Source organism: Anabrus simplex, chromosome 1 (assembly GCF_040414725.1).
Source record: "Anabrus simplex isolate iqAnaSimp1 chromosome 1, ASM4041472v1, whole genome shotgun sequence".
Classification (NCBI taxonomy): domain Eukaryota; kingdom Metazoa; phylum Arthropoda; class Insecta; order Orthoptera; family Tettigoniidae; genus Anabrus; species Anabrus simplex.
In genome coordinates, this window is record NC_090265.1 from 995,160,221 (window position 1) to 995,180,677 (window position 20,457).

The 20,457-nt window shown below is 38.7% G+C and overlaps 1 protein-coding gene across 4 annotated transcripts in view; it reads right to left on the reverse strand.

The window, feature by feature from the left end:
* Positions 1-20,457, reverse strand: part of SP1173 — a 432,536-nt gene that overhangs the window by 44,646 nt on the left and 367,433 nt on the right. For all 4 annotated transcript variants that reach the window (XM_067136906.2, XM_067136907.2, XM_067136908.2 and 1 more), the window contains one exon: positions 2,942-3,148. In XM_067136906.2, the coding sequence (XP_066993007.2) occupies positions 2,942-3,148 (207 nt within the window). The remainder of the gene's footprint in view (positions 1-2,941; positions 3,149-20,457) is intronic.

Below are 20,457 nucleotides of genomic sequence, written 5' to 3' on the forward strand. Positions count from 1 at the left end.
GATGGAACACCTGAATCAGTGAGTAGGCTGCATGGTACCAGTTCAGGAAGATCCTATTGCCAGGCTAACTCAATTAGGGATATGAAATTCTTGATAACCATCAGCATTGACATGAGATCCCTGCTAATTAAGGGTGAACTACCACCAGGTAGTATCATACCCTTTTTCAGGGTTGAAGAACTCTGTGATAAGGTGCTACCTCTGAAAGAAAGGCTTCCTGAATAATGCTCTCTGGTCTGATCAGAAGGTCGGCGGTAGAACGATGAGAGGGAAAACTACACCGGTAGTAAGAGTATCGAGATGTTGTTCCTCAGGGTCTATACAAGATGCTGGTTGACCGTTCTCTCTTGAAGCTTATGGAGCCAATTTTTCAGACAGACTGACCTACAGCCCTCCAAAAATTTGGGATTTTTATCTTGTTTTTGTACTGGTACACAACTCTCTTGAGCCATCAAGTTGGAAAATTCCATCCCTTCAAATTCTGTTGAATAGGGTGAGGATATTGCAGAGAATGCAGTCACTCAAATGTTTAAGCATTTTATTATAGATATTATGAAGTTCTAGGAAGCATGTCACTGTACAACCCAATAGCAGATTCTCACTCCACAAGAAGCTCATTATGGGAAAGACAAGTACTGGAGGCAAAGGATAAAAATAGACTTATACCTCATGCCTAATCAGGAAAGCAGGATTGAACTGGAAGTATTTGCAAAGCATGATGTAACGTGATCAGCAATGACAGATGGATAAGTAACTATTTTCCGATTAATCAATGCTCTGAGTACCATTGGTGTTGCTGAAATTCCAACGATTCAGCAGGATTTGTATACATTTATGATGAAAACGTATGTGGATGACATACTTTCCCAAGTATCTTTCTTACTTTCTCATCAGACTTTAGCATACAGATGGTAAAATGTGGTGTAGTTGACCACCCAGAATACCAATGAACTTGTATGACTACTGTAATGTTGTCGGTTCACCGAGGTACTTGTTTGTGGTGAGGTGTGCCAGTAAAGAAAGGTACTCTTCCCTCAGTAGCAGCCAGAATTCCATTTGTTATAGAATGGGCATGGTCATTAACAGACTTGGGCAGATTGTCAAAAAAATCCAGCATGATTACAAAATTGTGGCCAGTCAGCCTAAGCTAATGAAGTAGCCAGCAATTTGGCATATGAGATATTCTTTGATTGAAGAGGGTGCAAACTATCAGAGAGGTCATTGTTTATCATCCCAAAACAAACTAGCACACAACTACGCAGAGTTCAATCCAGGAGTGAAAATATCTGATTCATACTATAGCAGTGGGTAGATTCTCCTGTGTTAAGCACACAGTGACCCAGCTGTTTCACCAGTCATCATAGTGCATGAGGATGGAGAGTCTCACAAGGTGTTTCAGGCATTTACATTTCCCAGCAAGATGAAAGGAGGAGGTAACTGAAAAAAGAAATGTTCGAGTTCCTACAGATAAAGCTCATAACCTGTTGACCCCACCTGGTGGCCATGCACATTAAAGCATCAAGTCTTAATGGTCTGAACACGGTTTGCTGGTTTGAGTCCCTTTGGAAGAAAATATTTTCACCATCAGAATGGCCAGCAGGATAGGAGAGGTGGTGGTGTACAATTTCTGATCACTAAATTGTGTGCCAAAAGCCATGATTCAATTCCAGGTCACTGCACAGTGTTCATATGGAGTGGGGAGATATGATGCTGTTTGTGGTCATTTTTCCATTGGATGAGGACTTTAAGCTTCCGTACCTCATCATCATCACACAACCAGATATGCAGGTCGTCTGTTAATGTCAAATAGAAAGAATTGCACCAAGCGAGCCGAACATATCCTTGCACACTCCCAGCACTAAAAGTCGTATTCGTGGTTGAACACACACACATTGTACACTGTTGCCATTACTGGCAACAAAGTATGAACTGCACCTGCTTTCACCTGAGTTTGTAGCAGCACTACTTCATTAGTGAATAGATGTCACTGGCCAGTTTGGCATCTTTGGATGAAGGATCGATTAATGGTGTCTCAAATGAGATTCTTGTTGAGGGACTGACACTGCTCAGCTAAATGGCAGTTATAACTACTGCAATTCCACTGTAATAGTATCACTGTGTAGATCGATATAGAACAAAATTGGAACAATTACTTGCCCTTCTTTCATCCACCAACTCGCTGCCATGTATCGCCATCATCTGCAGGAGATTGAACACTCATTTTGGTATCATTAGCTGAATTAGCTGATTTTGAATGGTGGGTCTTCTCTCTGGGAGAACATTTGCCATACCCTATTTACTCTGCTTTACAAATCAGTATTTTGTACTGGAAATCTAATAAGAGTTTGTACCAGTATAAATAAGACTAAATTCACATACTGTTATCATAGTGTGGCAACCATGGAGACCCAGTTTTGTTTGGCATTGCTTCTCTTTACTCTTTTGACTATCTTATCCAAGTTCCCTTGGTCAATTCTCGTTCCTTTCTGACCTCGGCAGTATTAGGTTTGTGAAGTCCAGGAGTCATCTTCACACATTTCATTGTTTTCCCTTTCTTTAGCTGATGCTATCAGTCTTCAGGACCTCTTCCCGCCCTCTTCCTACCCTCACTACATTTAGCATTACAGGGAATTATAATCCCATACACTTGTCTTTTTTAAACAACCAATCACCACCATCTCATAAATATTCAACAAATACGTTGGAACTGTCTGACCATTTCATAACTATATGTGTAGCCTTGTGGATACAAATACACAATGTAAATAAAATCTCCACCCGCAGTTTTGTACAGAGAACAGGAATATATTGTTCTAGTAAGATAGTCTTAATTTATCTAGCACTTAAGATTTTACAATCCAATCATTCAAAATACAATACATGTACTAGAGTAAGGTAAGTAGTAAAGTAGCAAGAAGGGAGCACAAGATCATTCCAGTACCTTGAGTGATACCCGTCGGGCTCCTGGGTCTACTGCCTGTTGTCCCCTGGCAGCATGGCTTCAGGCAACAGTGATACACAATGAAATATATGGTAGCAACTAGAGCTGCAGCAACAGCACCAGCTTGATATAAGCGGATGAGATGAGCATGGTCTGGATCAACGTAGGCATCAACGACAGCCACATACACAGCACCCATACAACGGCCTATGGAAGAAAACACGAGAAAGACACTGATTATTCACATTAGAATGAGGTAATAATACATAGACTTGGACATTATCTGAATGATAATCCAAACAGATAATTATTCAAATAAAGAAAGAAAAAATATGAGGGACTAAAAAGTTGTCTGATAGTCCCAAATGAAATAAAAGTGTTAGTTTGCAACGGTACTCATTCATGAATAACTGTGAGCTTTTCTATTCTAATTAGACAGAATTAATTTATGTTGACCACTACTAGTCATATGAGCAAACTAGTATTATTTCTCTATATCAATTTGACTCTAAAGTGCTTATCTAATAACTTGCCTTCACTCCACTTTGATTCAGATCAACTTAGGATGAGAGCACGCGAATTGATTTCACACTACTTTTGAAGAGGATCAGAACTAACATACGGTATATTACATTGTGTGTTATTACATACATCACACCACATTACTACATCTATTCCGTATTAAATTATTAATTTCATATGTTAAATGTAGAAGCTGAAAACTTGTCCATTAGCTGAAGTACCCATGCTTCACAACGGAGGTAGTGTACACGTTGTAAGCAAGACTGTATTAAATTGCATAGCTCTTAACATTACCCTAGAAACGCGACAGGAAAGTCACCAAATGTCTTTTCTCATATGAAGACTGGGTTAGGGAATTTTCATTGTAATGGTAGGCCCGCTTGCCTACCGTCAGTCACAATTAGGTTGGGGAGTTTTCATACTAATGGCAGACACTCAATTCCCACCTGCCTTTTTACATCCACAGAAAGACTGCCTTAGTAGTTTTCCCAACTGAAATGAACATTGGTCATTACAATGACGTCAGTAGGAATGGCGTGCATAAAAGCAGTGCTTTCATATGAAATACTCGATCATATGAAATACCACGCATTTCCTCACTTTTAACGAACAGGACTACACTGCCGATCTAACATTCAAAGTTCCAGAGCTGAAATAACCAAGCCGCAGACCGCCCTGATCCATGAACACCCTTCATCCTTTTCTGCGAAGTGGGGGGTCGAATAATTGAGAGTACCAGGGCAAAAACTATGCCCTTTTACTAATCCGTTTCCTAGGATACCCGATGAGTCAGATAATCTCAATTCACTACACTGGTGGTAGAGAAAACTACCTGACTTGGAGGCAAATTTTCCCTCCAAACCAGAGGAGAAGCCCCCCTGTTCAATGCTAATTTGGAATAAAATTAATGTAGAATGGGAAAAAAGTGAAGAGGAAAAAGTTTTTCTTAAGAAACGGCTCTTTTCAGGGTTGAATTTTGAGTTATTTAGTGAATTTCGGTGCTATAATTTGGAATAGGCCTAAATTGTAATTCTAGACCAGGTACTACTACTATTACTACTACTACTACTACTACTACTACTACTACTACTACTACTACTACTACTACTACTACTACTACTACTGTATGCGCTAAAATATACAGTACTCATTTTCGCACAGTGCACATGTGCACGCCTGAGCGTCTGTGTGTTGTTACATCGCCATGGTGGACTGTTAGTTGTGTAAAGAACGTTGAGCTCTGTGATTGGAAGTGACAATGGGTCTCGCGATGGAGGAAAAAGTGTTTATAGTGGACTATTATTTATCGCTCGTACGGAAACGGTTATCGAGGTGGGCCGAGTTTAAAGTTAGTGGCGGAACAATATCATGAACACTTCAATATGCCAGCACCTAGTAACACAGTTATGCTATCTATTGTTAAAAAATTTTGTTGTACGGGTAGTGTATTGTATCAACGCTAGACACTATAGTCCAGAAACCGCTACATAGTGTGCGTGTGACAATTTGGTGTGCAGTGTCAGGGAACGGTGTGCTAGGTCCGTATTTCATAGAGAATGATGATGATGCACCTCTTACTGTTAACCAGGAATGCTATAGGAACATGGTGATCAGGCCATTTATTCAGGATCTAAGAAGGTTTTGTCGTGCCAGGAACATGCTGATGAATAGACAGTGGTGTCAACAAGACAGAGCGACCTGCCACACCGCTTGACAGACTATGGCTATGCTGCAAGAAACCTTTCCAAGATGAGTAATTTTCTGCGGGGCTGAGATCCCCTACCCATCACATTCCCCCGATCTCACACCACCTGATGCTTACGTGTGGGGAATGTTAAAGGATCAAATTTTCAATTGTCCACATCCACCCAAAACTGTGCCTGCATTACATCAGAAAATCGCCTTGTTCTTCGGGACTCTGCAGCAACCTATGTTCCAGAATATGTTGGAAAATCTGTGTGATCATTATGAACACTGCCTACAGTGCAATGGAGCACATTTTGAACATTTACACTATCATCTCGATAAGTAAGGTAATGACAATAAAACTAAAATAATTTCCAGTACCGTATATTTTGGCACATACTCTACTGCTGCTACTATTACTACTACTACTACTACTACTACTACTACTACTACTACTACTACTACTACTACTGCTGCTGCTGCTGCTGCTGCTGCTGCTGCTAAGTGAGCCTCTGCCTTAAGTGTGCACTCTGCTCATTCAAAACAGTGCATCAGAGTAAGGATCGAATAGCTGGTATAATATGATGAACCAGTGTGTTAAGTACCAGCAGTATCAGGAAATGTATGAACCAGAGGAATGGCATGCCAAAGAAGTAATTTTTTTTTTTTTGCTAGGGGCTTTACGTCGCACCAACACAGATAGGTCTTATGGCGACGATGGGATAGGAAAGGCCTACGAGTTGGAAGGAAGCGGCCGTGGCCTTAATTAAGGTACAGCCCCAGCATTTGCCTGGTGTGAAAATGGGAAACCACGGAAAACGATCTTTAGGGCCGCCGATAGTGGGATTCGAACCTACTAACTTCCAGATGCAAGCTCACAGCCGCGAATCTACGCGCACGGCCATCTTGCCCGGTAGTAAATTTTCTAACTCCCCAACTATTTCCTGCCAATATTCAGTCAAACTGTTATACACGGTATGCAGCAGTAATCCCACCTATCGGAGTTGAGTGGCAGCATAAGAGACAAAGAACATCAAGAACATCACAACAAACAATGGTCAATGTAATGTTATTGTTGATCAATGTTATGTGCTTTTGATATTGTAGGCCTTCACATTTAGTTTTCTTTCAACTCTGAAACACCACTCTTATTATAGTCAGTATGGTACAACTGAATAAAATATAAATGTTCAGAAACTGTATTCTCTATAACTTTTATTATGTAGTACTTTTCGATAGGACCAATAACAAGTATTTAAAAATTTAATTTTAGGTACCTTCCCCTAAACTATAATTTCATCCAGGGTGAATAAAATTGTTTATAGCTTTGACTGTAGTTTCTTATTCCCTGACTCTATATACCGATTTCAGTTGAATTCTGTTTACCCTTTTTTCGTGACTCGGCGTTTATATGAACTTAGCAACAAAATTACAAATTCATGAATATCTGTGTTATCACAGCTGGTATGGTAAAAATGTATAAGGCATAAATGATCAGAAATTTAATTCTATATAAGTTTAGTTACGTAGTATTTATCGATAGGACCACTAAGAATATAAATATTTGAGAATTAAATTTCAGGCCTTCTGCCAATCTACCATTTCACTATGCGTGAATAAAATGATTTATAGCCTAGATTGTAGCGACTTTACATACCAATTTTAATTAAATTCTCCTCAGCCATTTTCTCGCGATGCGTGTGCATGCATACATACATACATACATACAGACAGACGGAAATTACGGAAAAGTAAAAAGGGCATTTCCTTGTTACTGTGGACATGACAGATACAGAAATACCATATTTTCAAATTCTGAGCAATGTACAAACAAAACCCTTAATATATATATTGTTTGTATATATGTGTACAGGTTTGGGAAAATCAACTCTATTAAAAATATGGAAAGTTTGCACGTGTCACCAAGGAGAACTCAGCCATGTCGTATGTACGCTATCTTACACCTAACCCTTGTAAAACCTTCAATTATTATGTTTAATATATTTTAATTATCTTTTATTAAAAAGTAAGTACAACAAACATATTATGTTTTCCCTGTTAATATGCATTGTAATTTTGTATAACCTCAAAATCTGTTCAGTCGAAAACTGTAGAAAACTCTGTAATATTCTTATACCGGATATAATCCTCTATCATTCTGTTACAAATGAAGTTTTCTGGAACCTACTGTGATGTTTTATTATCCAGATACGTGTGGAAACTTTTGGAACAATGTAGACTCTTTAATTGTGGGTTGTGGTAGTGCAGACAAATATTTGAGTTCAATGTACATGGGAGTACCGTACTCCATTCGACTGGCCGGTCAATCGATTGTTCCCTGTATGTTTGAGTGTGTTCCATTTAGAGTGTTGCCAGAACATTTCCAGAAGTTAGAGATTTCTAGCAATCTGTTGAATCCATGTGATCGTGAATTGAATAATCAGCGTGAGGTCTTGTTGATATCTGCACTTGTCAGAATCGACTGCAAACTGATTCAGTGTGTTTTTTTAAATAGTGGTACAGTGTTGTTTATAACTGTGTATAACTGAGTAGTCATTAAGCAAAAATGAATGGGAATTGTGTGTTCTAAGGAATAGACTCAGTGACAAAAGTGGTTTTCTAATCAAGAAGTGAACATATCTTGTGTGATATTTATTTATACCAAATAAAATCGTATTGGGAACGATAACCGCTCATCGAGTCTTGGACATGATAAGTCCATGAATAGTGTCAGTATAGCAAGCTATCTGCAGGTATGATCTCTCTCTGGATTGGATAGCCCTTACCCATGCTGCTGTGTACATCAGGACAAGTTGGAGGCTCATGTAAGCTTGTGTTGGATGTGGTCTGGTGTCCTTTATCAAGGGTTCATTAACAAGTTTTCTTTTTCCAGTGTCCGTTTTCTTTCATCCAGTGAACAGTATCTGTAGTCTGTTATGAATCATCTGTCGTCTGTTAATGCATGTATTTCGTCTGCGGACTATTAGCAGTTGTCTTTGAACAGCGATCATGAGCAGTCTATGATCCAGTATTTATTGGCTAGAGTCTGTTGGCTTATATCTTATATATGTTGTTGAACTGCTGTAGTCTACGGCCTGGTTTCAAAAGTAAAAATGAGTTTTGTGAAAGAGGCAATTTGTGGTTTTGAAAAGTGAACATCTGATTACACTAATCAAGGGTAAGTGGGGCGACGCAAAGTAAATATTTTTTAAAGAACTGAATTGAGTTGCCATTATCATTGTTTGCGGTTTCTTATTTGATTACTACAATAATAGTAGCAGATTGTAGTGCTTAATTTCGCAGGTATTTATTTCAGCTTTAGATTTGAGTTTAATGTGTTAGGGGATAACTTTCAAGACATTCATTTATATATCTTGAAAGTTTGTTTATATGTTTGTTACAACAAGGATTTGATGGAATAGATCTTCATGTATACTGTCATTTTAGATAGCTTGTTTTCATAGTCATTGTGGAGGTTTCATTTATGGTAGGCAGATAATCTTGAAGCGGATCCCATCCATTTAATCATTTTCAGAGGGTTAGGTAAGGCTTTCAGCAGATGTATCTATATACAGCCTTGTGTGGACATTTCAGAATACTATAATTATTATTTTATCTGTGACAGGTGTGTCATCAAGAAAGTACAGCAGAACTGCATTTTTGTCATCAAGAAAGGACAGCAGGTTTTCATTTTTGTTTGTAATATTTTTTATTGTGAGAAATGAAGAAATAAGAACTCTAGACTCTGCTGGAATTATATTTTATGTAAGTGGAAGAAAATATTAATTTAACTATGCTTGTAATTTTTAAAAGAAAGAATGTAATTTAGGCAAACCTCAAGAATGGAACTTATGACAAGATGCAAGAATTGTTTTGAAATTTTTTTTTTTTTGTCAGCAAGGGTGAAGAAAAGACACTTGGGACGTTTTAACTTGAAGACTTTCTTGAAGAATTAATTGAAAATTATTTTTTTAATTAAGTATGTCAAAATTTGTAACCTTGTAATCTGATTAAAAAATTTGTAAGGTGCTTTAATTTTGAGGCATCCTATATTGCACGTGCAGTTACCGATGTTGAAACAGGTGATTTAATTCCTCTCGCGTCAGTAGGCCAGGAAATGACCATATATGAGCATACAACTGGATTGGATTGGCTAAAATAACAGATTTTTCAATTGGAGAAAAAACGGTAATCTAGTGGAATTTGTTTCTCATTGGTTGATTGTGATCGGGCCATTTCCAGTCTTCTGCCGGCTTTGGGAGTATGATGCATTTTCTTAGCGTCTATTCCATCTGACCGCCCCCGAGTGCGGATGTGCTCGAGGGTTTCCCCTCCGGGAACCCTACCTCCTTATTGGTAAGTGCCATTTCTATTGCCATTTCAAAGTTTCTGATTTGATTAGATTTAATTTAATTCCTTTTACGTTTTGGTATTTTCTTGCTTAATGTCATTTTCAAAGTTTTAATTTTTTTTTTTTGCTAGGGGCTTTACGTCGCACCGACACAGATAGGTCTTATGGCGACGATGGGATAGGAAAGGCCTGGGAGTTGGAAGGAAGCGGCCATGGCCTTAATTAAGGTACAGGCCCAGCATTTGCCTGGTGTGAAAATGGGAAACCATGGAAAACCATCTTCAGGGCTGCCGATAGTGGGATTCGAACCTACTATCTCCCGGATGCAAGCTCACAGCCGCGCCCCTCTACGCACACTGCCAACTCGCCCGGTAAGTTTTAAATTTAACGAGTCTGAGTTCGCCCTAGATTCCCGTCATTTGTAATTTTAATTCTTTCACCTCCATTTTTAATCAAACACCATTGTAATTCTGCATAAGCCTACAACATTAAACTTGTATTTTACTAAGTGATTTCAGTATCCTGATTAGGTTTTCATTTGTTTAGCTGATCTATATCAGTCGTTAAACAGATCTGCTTTGCAAGTTAAGTATCAGCTGCTATGTCATTTAACTTTGTTTCTTGTAATGTTTGTTTAATTTTAATATAGTTGAGCTAGAAGGTGTTTCTTGTAAGTCTTTTTTCCCCCACAACGTCATACCTTCCCGTGGACTTCATAGAGATCCCGCACCTTCCACAATCCTCATTAGTTGTCATTATTATGCCTGTAAGTGTTCCCTTGCATTTGATCTGATTTTGCGTGTTGATACCTACCGTCATGTTTCCAAGCTTAGATATGAAATCTCCGCCACTGCATCATTTTACTATTTCTTTATTGACATTGAGTGTCAATATTATCTTTTGTATTATTATTATTATTATGTGTAGGCGTAATTTTCTCGATTGCGGCTACATTGGTAGCAGAGCGTGGTTATGGAAGGAGGGAAGGTTTACAATAATCATTCTTGGCTAGCTTTTCTAAAATTCGAAACAGACTTTCAACGTATTAGGTCGTGTTATGTACATGTAGCACGTGTTGAAGAGATGTTAAGTACAGAACAAAAATAGCCAGCCGGACACCAGTGGGATCCGAACCTACAACCTCCCGATTTCGCGTCGGTTGCTCTACCAATTGAGCTATGGTGGCCTAGGCCATCTTTGTTCTGTTTGAACCGGGCGAGTTGGCTGTGCGCGTAGAGGCGCGCGGCTGTGAGCTTGCATCCGGGAGATAGTAGGTTCGAATCCCACTATCGTCAGCCCTGAAAATGGTTTTCCGTGGTTTCCCATTTTCACATCCGTGGTTTCCCATTTTCACACCAGGCAAATGCTGGGGCTGTACCTTAATTAAGGCCACGGCCGCTTCCTTCCAACTCCTAAGCCTTTCCTATCCCATCGTCGCCATAAGACCTATCTGTGTCGGTGCGACGTAAAACAATTAGCAAAAAAAAAAATGTTCTGTTTGAAAGGATCTGAGCTACAGGTCTGGCATTGCTGCTAGCACACTGTAGAGTGCATTTAAGTCACCCGTTGTGGGGCATGTCAATGAATATTGAATTTTCACGACCGCATTGTAATCGAAACAGACTTTCAACGTAATAGGTCATGAAAATTCAATATTCATTTTCTAAAATTCATTTTAAGTCCTAATTTTGAATATGTTCTTAACATGTTTCTTTTACAGGTTGTAACTGTTACGTGTGTATTCTTAATTCTTGTTTTGTTTTTCATGTTTTTTTTGCTCACGTCCTACCAACCACGTGTTTTTCGTGCTGCGATGTGCAGTCTGTGTTGCTGTGTTTCACCTTGTAATCAACGGTTGGAGGAAATTGTAAGTCACTATCAATAACAAACTTTTTTTTCTGTTTTGTTGCGAATTTTCATTAAATTTTCTTGTGTGGCAAGGTTTTAATTGACCACGTGTTTTCTAAAGCGATATGTTCACATTGCGTATGCCGTGTTCATGTTCTGAAAGTCTTCTTTAATAAATTTCAATATGTTTGATTATTTTAACTTTTTTTCGATGCGTGTGTTTTGATCTTAACATCTGTGGGATTACTTGTTGCTTTAGGCTATGTCATTGACTTATGCTAAGTGCTGTACTTCACTGCCTGACCTGATGTTATCTTCCAAACAGCTGAATCGCGTATCTGTTGAAGACAGATGAATGCTTGACATACCTCGAGTTTATGTGCACACAAATTCCATCTTGTTAAAGTTACTCTTCGTGATCTTCCTGTTCTCCTTCAAGATAACGTAAATTATAGTGTGTGTGTGTGTGTGTGTTCTGGTCAAATTGTAGCATGGAGTCTTTTGTTTTTCTGAAATTTCGTTTTCGTAAATTTTCGGCAACAATTTTGAGGTTAATGCTCCTAAATTCTCGTCTATTTCTTAGGGTATTTTCTGTTTGCCAATCTCGTGTTTTAGCAAAGTATTTTCAAAATTTTGTTTCTTGTTGCATGTTGTGTTTTATTTGATAGTCTACGTGTGTGATCTTCTAAAACTATTTTTGTGTGTCATATTTTAGCTCGGTATGTATTTAAATTTCCGGTCATGTGGTGTTGTTTTTGATCTTTTGCTGTATCTGGGTTTGTTTCCAAGTAGGTATGGGACTATTTGGGACGGTTCCCAGCCAGTTGCTAAATGCGCCAAGCAGATTAGAGGCTATGGGATCTCTTTATCTGAGTGAAAGCTTCCTAGTTTATCTTATGGTGCTTTTCCATCGTGTAAGTATCTGTTCCCTTGTCACGTATATTTATTAACCCGGGTGTTCCTATACTTGGTGGGGAGGGTCTACATTGAATGTGATGGTCTTGTAGGGTGAAACGTGTTCACCATATTCATAGACCGGCGCGTTCTCTGAGGCCATTTTGGCAAATTTCTCGGGATACGGATCTGCATTTGTGCTCGTGACATTTTCAAATCTGGTGTATCTGATACGAGATTCTTCTGAGATCTTTGGCCCAGTATTAAATGGCTCTAGATGGAAAATAATGTCCCTTGTGATTGTAAAAATGAATACTAGGAAGATTTTCTGCAAAAGTTCATTTCGGTGTCATACTGAGCTGTTAATTTCTGTTAAATTTATGGTTGGTTTGCAGGTCATCAAGATTTTTTGTTTCTGTTACTTTAAATTTGTCATTAGTGAATTTTTAAAGGTGTCACAATTTAGCTAAATCTGTCAATTAATTTTCCTCCTTGTTTTGTTTTATTCGATTTTCTCGGTGTTAAAATTTCTTTCATTACGGGTTTTGTGTTTATTTACACAGGTTGCAGGAGTTTGGAATCCTGTCGACTGAGTAAGGTTCTACATTTTGGTAGCCATCTGTCCTACCATTTTTTTTTAAATAACTGTATGTCTGTCTTGGGTGCCTTGGAAAGGCATTTGTGTGGGTACTGAGACTTAGAGCTTAAGGTGCTGAGAGGCCATTCCTCTCCTGGGAGTACGATATTGGACCTAAGAGTCTCATTATCATGTGATAAGTTCAAAGGTACTTGAGGTCATGTAGGTCCTTTTTCTATTGTGGGTACTACTTGATAGGTCATCACACGGCTATTTTGGTGTGCGTGCGTGTGTGTCGGAGGACAGATGGGCTCGGTAGAATTGTGTGTCGTGCTGTTATCTGATAATCTCTGGTATGAAAGTTATACTTGTGCCTTTTTATTGCTTATATCAGTGAGTTGGATTTCTGTATGCACACTCTTGAATTATTTTAATTGTTTCTTTGGGATTTTCAGTTCATTGGTAAAGTAATGTGATTTCAATTTGGTATTCCTGGCTTAATTGTGCCTTAATTTGAATGGTGTGACAAGTAATACATAATGTGAATTATCTGTTAAATTGAATATGGTTACAAGCTAATGTAATTAAGTAGTTATTTCCCTGTTTCGAGTTTCCTTGCAACTTCCTAAATTATTCCTTTTATTTGTTTGGTTCTTTTCTTAACATTGGGTGATTAAGAATTCATACGGTAATTCAGTATTTATAAGGGAATTATTTAGTTATAAGCAAATTTTCTTTTTAATAAATGGCTGGCTGCCAACTCCTGGATCTTATAGTTTAATTAAGAATATTAGTTGTAATTAGGCTGGTTGTATGTGACCATATTAGGTATACTGGAATATTATGCATTTTGGGGTAAGATTAGAATTTTATTAATGTGCATAGTTAGGGATTTTGTAAAGTTTTGGTACTAGGGTAAACTCAGGTGGATTTTTCTTTAGTATTTGAAAATTTTCCTTAATTCTGAAATAGCACTTGGGCTGGGGTATCTCAGAACTAGGGGAGGGGACCTCCCTAAGGAATCTTGTTATTGTTACTAAAAACATAAAAACCCACCCTTGAAACTCAACTTTTAAGTCTTCAATAGTTCAGGCCAGTGGCCTTATTTCTCCAGTTCATTGTTTCTGCTGTATCTGCTTATGTTCCAGTAACCGCAATACCATGGCCCCTGTTCAACGTATGGTGTCTGTTTGGAACCTGCAATGTACCTAGTGACCACTAATATCCGATGGTGGAATGGGAAGGTGTTTCTGATGGTGGCAGTAGGCAGTGCTGCGCCAGCAACCTTCGCCTATTATGGCCAGTTCACTAAGCTGATGGGCTGTGCTGAGGCTGCAAGAGAGCAAAGGTGGGACCGCTATATGGATGGAGATCGTTGGCATCGGCCACAGCCAGCGACTTCGTTTGACAGCGATACCAACGCTCTACCTGTGATTGTTTTCACCTGTATAGACGTTCCTGAAGAGAATGAAAGTATTGTGATGTAAAGTGTTGGATGTAGTGTGGTCACAACCCCCTCAGTAAAGTTTAAGTTTTTAATTGTTTTCTCGAGCTTAGCTCAAGTTTGAAGGAGGGGAAGATGTGACCGGTGCGTCAAGACAGGACAGCAGGATTTCATTTTTGTTTGTAACATTTTGTATTGTGAGAAAAGAAGAAATAAGAACTCTGGACTCTGCTGGAATTATTTTTTATGTAACTGGAAGAAAATATTAATTTAACTATGTTTGTAATTTTTAAAAGAAAGAATGTAATTTAGGGAAACCTCAAGAATGGAACTTTGAGCTTTATTGCTACCATTGCAAGATGCGAGAACTGTTTTGAAGTGATTTTTTTGTATGTAAATTTTATGTAATTGATCATTTAAATTAATGTCAGCAAGGGTGAGGAAAAGACACTTGGGATGTTTTAACTTGAAGAATTTCTTGAAGAATTATTTGAAAATTAATTTTTTAATTCTGTATGTCAAAATGTGTAACCTTGTTATCTGATTTTAAAAAATGTATAAGGTGCTTTAATTTTGAGGCATCCTATACCGCACGTACGGTTACTGATGTTGAAACAGGTGATGTAATTCCTCTCACATCAGTAGGCTAGGAAATGACCATATATGGTCATACAATTGGATTGAATTGGATTGGCTAAAATAACAGATTTTTCGATCGGAGAAAAAAAACGGGAATCTAGTGGAATTTGCTTCCCATTGCTTGATTGTGATCGGGCAATTTCCGGTCTTCTGCCGGCTTTGGGAGTATGATGTGTTTTCTTGGCATCTATTCCATCTGACCGTCCCCGAGTGCGGATGCGCTCGAGGGTTTCCCCTCCAGGAACCCTACCTCCTTATTGGTAAGTGCCATTTCTATTGCCATTTCAACGTTTCTGATTTCGTTTCATTTAATTTAATTCCTTTTGTGTTTCAGTATTTTCTTGCTTAATGTCATTTTTCAAAGTTTTAAATTTAATGTGTCTGAGTTTGCCCTAGATACCCATCGTTTGTAATTTTAATTGTTTCACCTGCATTTTTAATCAAAAACCATTGTAATTCTGTATTAGCCTACAACGTTAGACTTGTATTTTACTAAGTGATTTAAGTATCCTGATTAGGTTTTCATTTGTTTAGCTGATCTGTATCTGTCATTAAAGAGATTTGCTTTGTGAGTTAAGTATCAGTTGCTATGTCATTTAACTTTGTTTCTTGTAATGTTTGCTTGTTAATTTTGATATAGTTGAGCTAGAAGGTGTTTCTTGTAAGTCTTTTCTCCCCTATAATGTCATACCTTCCCATGGACCTCATAGGGATCCCACACCTTTCCACAATCTTCATTAGTTGTCATTATTAGGCCTGTAAGTGTTCCCTTGCATTTGATCTGATTTTGCGTGTTGATACCTACCGTCACGTTTCCAAGCTTAGATATGAAATCTCTGCCATTGCGTCAGTTTACTATTTCTTATTTCACATTGAGTGTTGTTATTATTATTATTATTATTATTATTATTATTATTATTATTATTATTATTATTATTATTATTATTATATAATTCGCTGGGGCCATCAAGGACCACGTTAAGTCTTGTTGCATTTGACACTGAACTTGGCCTTCTTTAGAGCCCAAATTTCCCTCATTCTTTGTGAGTGGGCCTGCTTACGCTCCTCTGTCCAAGGGGCTCCGTGTCTTCTCTTTGGTTGCTCGTCTCGGTTTAGCCCGTTCGTCAATATTTTCTTGCGGAAGAGATCTCTGTTAAGGGCGTCTTCAGCTGAGATATGTAGCATTTGAAGGTCTTCTTTGGTATTTCTAAATGAGGTAATTGTAGTTTTGGGGTTTGAATCAAAGAAGTGAAAGATTTCTTTAGTTAACATTCTTCCGTCCATTCTTTTCAGATGACCGTAACATCGAGCCCGTCTTTTTCTGATTGAGTCAGTAATTTTCTCTATTTTGCTGTAGACTTCCCTGTTGGATCTCTTTTGATGGACTCCATTTCTGTACTTTGATCCCAAGATTCCTCTCACAATTTTACGTTCTCTTTTCTCCAGTTCTTCAAGGTGTCCTTTGTTGGCATTTAGAGACAGGGTTTCAGCTGCATATAGAACTACTGGCTTCAGAACTGTTTCATAGTGATGTATCTTGTTGGTGTTTTGGGAAAGGCATTTTTTGTTGTAGATTGTGCGGGATGTTTGGTAGGCTATTTCCAGTTTGCGTACTCGCTCCTGAAGTGCTTCTTTGTCCAGTCCATTTTTCCTGATGATCTCACCCAGGTATTTGAATTTGTCTACTCGGGTGATGTCCCCGTATTTTGTATGGAGTTTTGGTGGAGCCTCTTTGATGTTAGTCATTACTTCTGTTTTCTCAAACGATATCTGCAAACCAGTTTGTTAGGCAATTTCCTTTAAAATTTCAACTTGAGCTCTAGCGGTTTCTATGTCGTTTGAGAGAACAGCAATATCATCGGCAAATGCTAAGCAGTCTGTTGCGATCCCCTTAGATTTGGTTCCTATTCTCAATGGACTGTAGTTGGTTTCCTGTAATCTCACCCGCCAGGTTCTGATGATCTTTTCAAGAACACAGTTGAAGAGTATCGGGGATAGCCCATCACCTTGTCGGACTCCTGTTTTGATGTCAAAGGAATGCGAGAGACATCCGTGGAACTTCACCTTGGATTTTGTATCGGTCAGGGTGGCTCTAATTAATGCCAGCAGTTTCAAATCAACTCCAAATTCATTTAAGATGTTTAGCAGGACTTCCCGGTCAATGGAGTCGTACGCTTTCTTAAAGTCCACAAAGACAGACACATACTGCTTGGACCTTAGTGTACAATATCTGATGATCGTTTTGAGATTTTGTATCTGTTCAGCTGTTGAGTGACCTTTTCTGAACCCTCCTTGGTATTCACCTATTTGATGTTCGACTTGTGCTTCCAAACGCTCCAGGATGGCAAGTGATAGAATTTTGTAAGTCACGGGTAGTAAAGATATTCCTCTGTAGTTGTTGATGTTCTTCATGCTGCCTTTTTTGTGTAATGGATGGATCAAAGCTATTTTCCAGTCTTCGGGTAGGGTCTCCTTGTTCCAAATTTCTTCTATTTGCTTTTGCAAGATATCAACTGATTCCTCTGGGGCATATTTCCATAGTTCTGCTACTACTGAGTCTTCCCCCGGCGCTTTGTTATTTTTGAGATGGGCAATGTGGCGCTTGATTTCATCTCTGTCGGGTGGTCTGGAATCTGGGTACCTGAGTAAGGGTTCCTTGGTTTCAATGGGGCTTTGCGGTTTAGAGCAATTAAGTAAATTCTTGAAGTAGTCTGCCAGAATGCTGCAATTTTCTTCATTTGACGTCGCCAGTGAGCCGTCCTTTCGCTCAAAGCATAGAGATGGTGGTTTATAGCCAGTGAGTTTGCGTTTGAAGGCTCTGTAGTACTCTCTGCTTTCATTCTTCCTAAAGTTTTGTTCTATCTTTTCAATGACAGATTTTTCGTATTTACGTTTCTCAGTTCTGAACACCCTAGCTGCTTGGGCACGTTGGGTTTTGTAGGTTTCCCAATCATTTTCTGATTTCGTAGAGTAGTACTGTTTCCATGCATTGAGTCTTTCTTGGAGGACTGATTCGCAGGTACCATTCCACCAGGCATGCTTTTTGCTTCTCTTGATTTCTGCAACGTCTTTGGCGGCCTCAACAAGGAGACTTTTGGCGTTGTTAAAGTCACAGTCATTTGGTCTAGCCTTCTCCTGGAACTCCTCGACCCTTTGCCGAAGTTTATCATTGTCGAAGCGTGTGATCTGTTTGGTTGTCTTCCTTGTGTTTGCGGGAATTGGTTTGAATTTGATAAGAGACATATAATGATCTGAGGCCACATTGATGCCTTTCTTTACCTTGACATTCATAATCTCAGGGCTGTTTCTCCTGGAGATTGCAACATGATCAATTTGGAACTCTCTGAGAGCTTGGACGGGAGAAAGCCAAGTCATTTGCTTTCTGGGTAGATGGCGAAAGTGGGTCGACATGACCTGCAGGTTGTGATTTTCGCAAATGCACACCAGTCTTTTGCCGTTGGGATTGGTTCTTTTGTGAGCAGGGTAATTTCCTATAACTTTCTTGTACTTCTGTTCACGACCTAGTTGGGCATTGAAGTCACCCAAAAGAAGCTTGACATGGTGTTTGGGGATTTTGTTTAATTTTTCATCCAGTAGGTCCCAGAAATTATCAACTTCATCTGGATCAGACTTGTTCTTATCGTTTGTAGGAGCATGTGTGTTAACTAGGGCGTAGGTTTTGTTCGCGCATTTCATTGTGAGTATAGACAATCTGTCATTCACAGGTTCGAAATTTGCAACCGATTTAAGGATCTTGGTTCTAACAGCAAACGCGGTTCCAAGCATCACAGCTCCATTGAGGATTCCTCTTTGCGCTTTGCTCTTGAAAAATCGGTAGCCTTCGGATTCAAAAGTCTCTTCATCTGGGTACCTTGTTTCCTGTAGGGCCATTATGGATATCTGATTTTCGTGAAGAGCTTTGGTGAGGGTTTTCAGCTTGCCAGTTTGTGTAAGTGAATTTATGTTGAAAGTTGCCAGAAAGGTTTTAGATTTTGGCCTGAGTTTTTGACTCTTCGGGGTACACCGAGACGCTCCGACTCATCTCTTGCATGATGTCGAGTCTCCCCCAGAATCCGAACGAGACTTGTGCGCCGTGGCGTTCACGACGAGGGATTTATCCGAAGATTTACCCCCTGGGGTATGTTTCTTGAAATGTTGTGCCATCATGCTTTTTGACTTGACTTTGCTTTGGACGGGTACCCATCCTTTTACAACTAGGGTTGTTAGCCCTAGAGGTTGCCTCAAGATGTTTTCTGGCTTCTGGTCATTTACCAGTCTTCGCCGTAACCCTGGCAAGGGACCAGTTTTTTTTTCATGGTGGTATTTTATTTCCCTACTACCCTCTGACTCTGCTGGCGGCAGAGCCAGCGAGCTTCCCCAATTCCAATGGGACGTGCCCGATGGAGGTAACCGGTAAATCCCCACACGGATTATTATTATTATTATTATTATTATTATTATTATTATTATTATTATTATTATTAGGCGTAATTTTCTCGATTGCGGCTACTTCATGAATACTGTCATTTTAGATAGCTTGTTTTCATAGTCATTGTGGAGGTTTTATTTATGGTAGGCAGATAATCTTGAAGCGGTTCCCATCCATTTAATCATTTTCAGAGGATTAGGTAAGGCTCTCAGCAGATGTATCAATATACAGCCTTGTGTGGACATTTCAGAATACTATAATTATTATTTTATCTATTTTTAACTAAGTTCAAGTTAAGTAAAGATGTTAAAGTTACAAATGATGCCCAATTATGGGACAAGTAGAATCAGTCAAGTTACAATTGGTACCTAAGCAATAAGAATTACAGTCTAGGACACATCTAAATTTCTCAGCACCAGTAGAACAACTGTTCTCATATGCAATAATGACAATCTCTCCAAATCACAAGTTGTATTGAAATGAATCAACATTCACAAAACACCCAATAATTAAGTTATTGCAAATTATACAATTTGTGAATTTCATTTCATGACATTTGATTACATCTTATCTCTTTATGCCGTAATTGTTTTGGTTAATACAATAACTGTAAAGAAATAGATAATCAGAAGAAAGGCAAATTGTTGTTAGGCTTTTTTGTTGCATTCTTCTTTATGAATAATAAAGATTATATTTTGTGGTTTAATGTATCCTATAATGTCTCATCTTCATTTTGTTTGTATTATACCAGGCAAATCAGCTGCTCCTACCAATATTTTGTTTTGCAGCCCAACAAATGTAGGAGATCAGTGTGATGTAAAAATTTTGCTGCTAGCATCCTGTATGGTACTATTGCACTGTAAGCACATCCTGCAAACAATTCTGTACACTATTATGTGACTATAGACCATTCAAATTGTATGTCAGTCAATCAACTCAGTGCCAAAACCTGCACAATAACACCAGCTATGCTGCAGCGCATTAGAACATTAATTTAGCAGCATGCCCAGATGTACATAAACAAGCAGGTCATCACTTTGAGTGCTTGTTAATATAAGCAACCATTGTTAGTACAGTTAAGCCTACCCTGCAACTGCCTACCCTGTCTTTGTCTGACCTGATGACA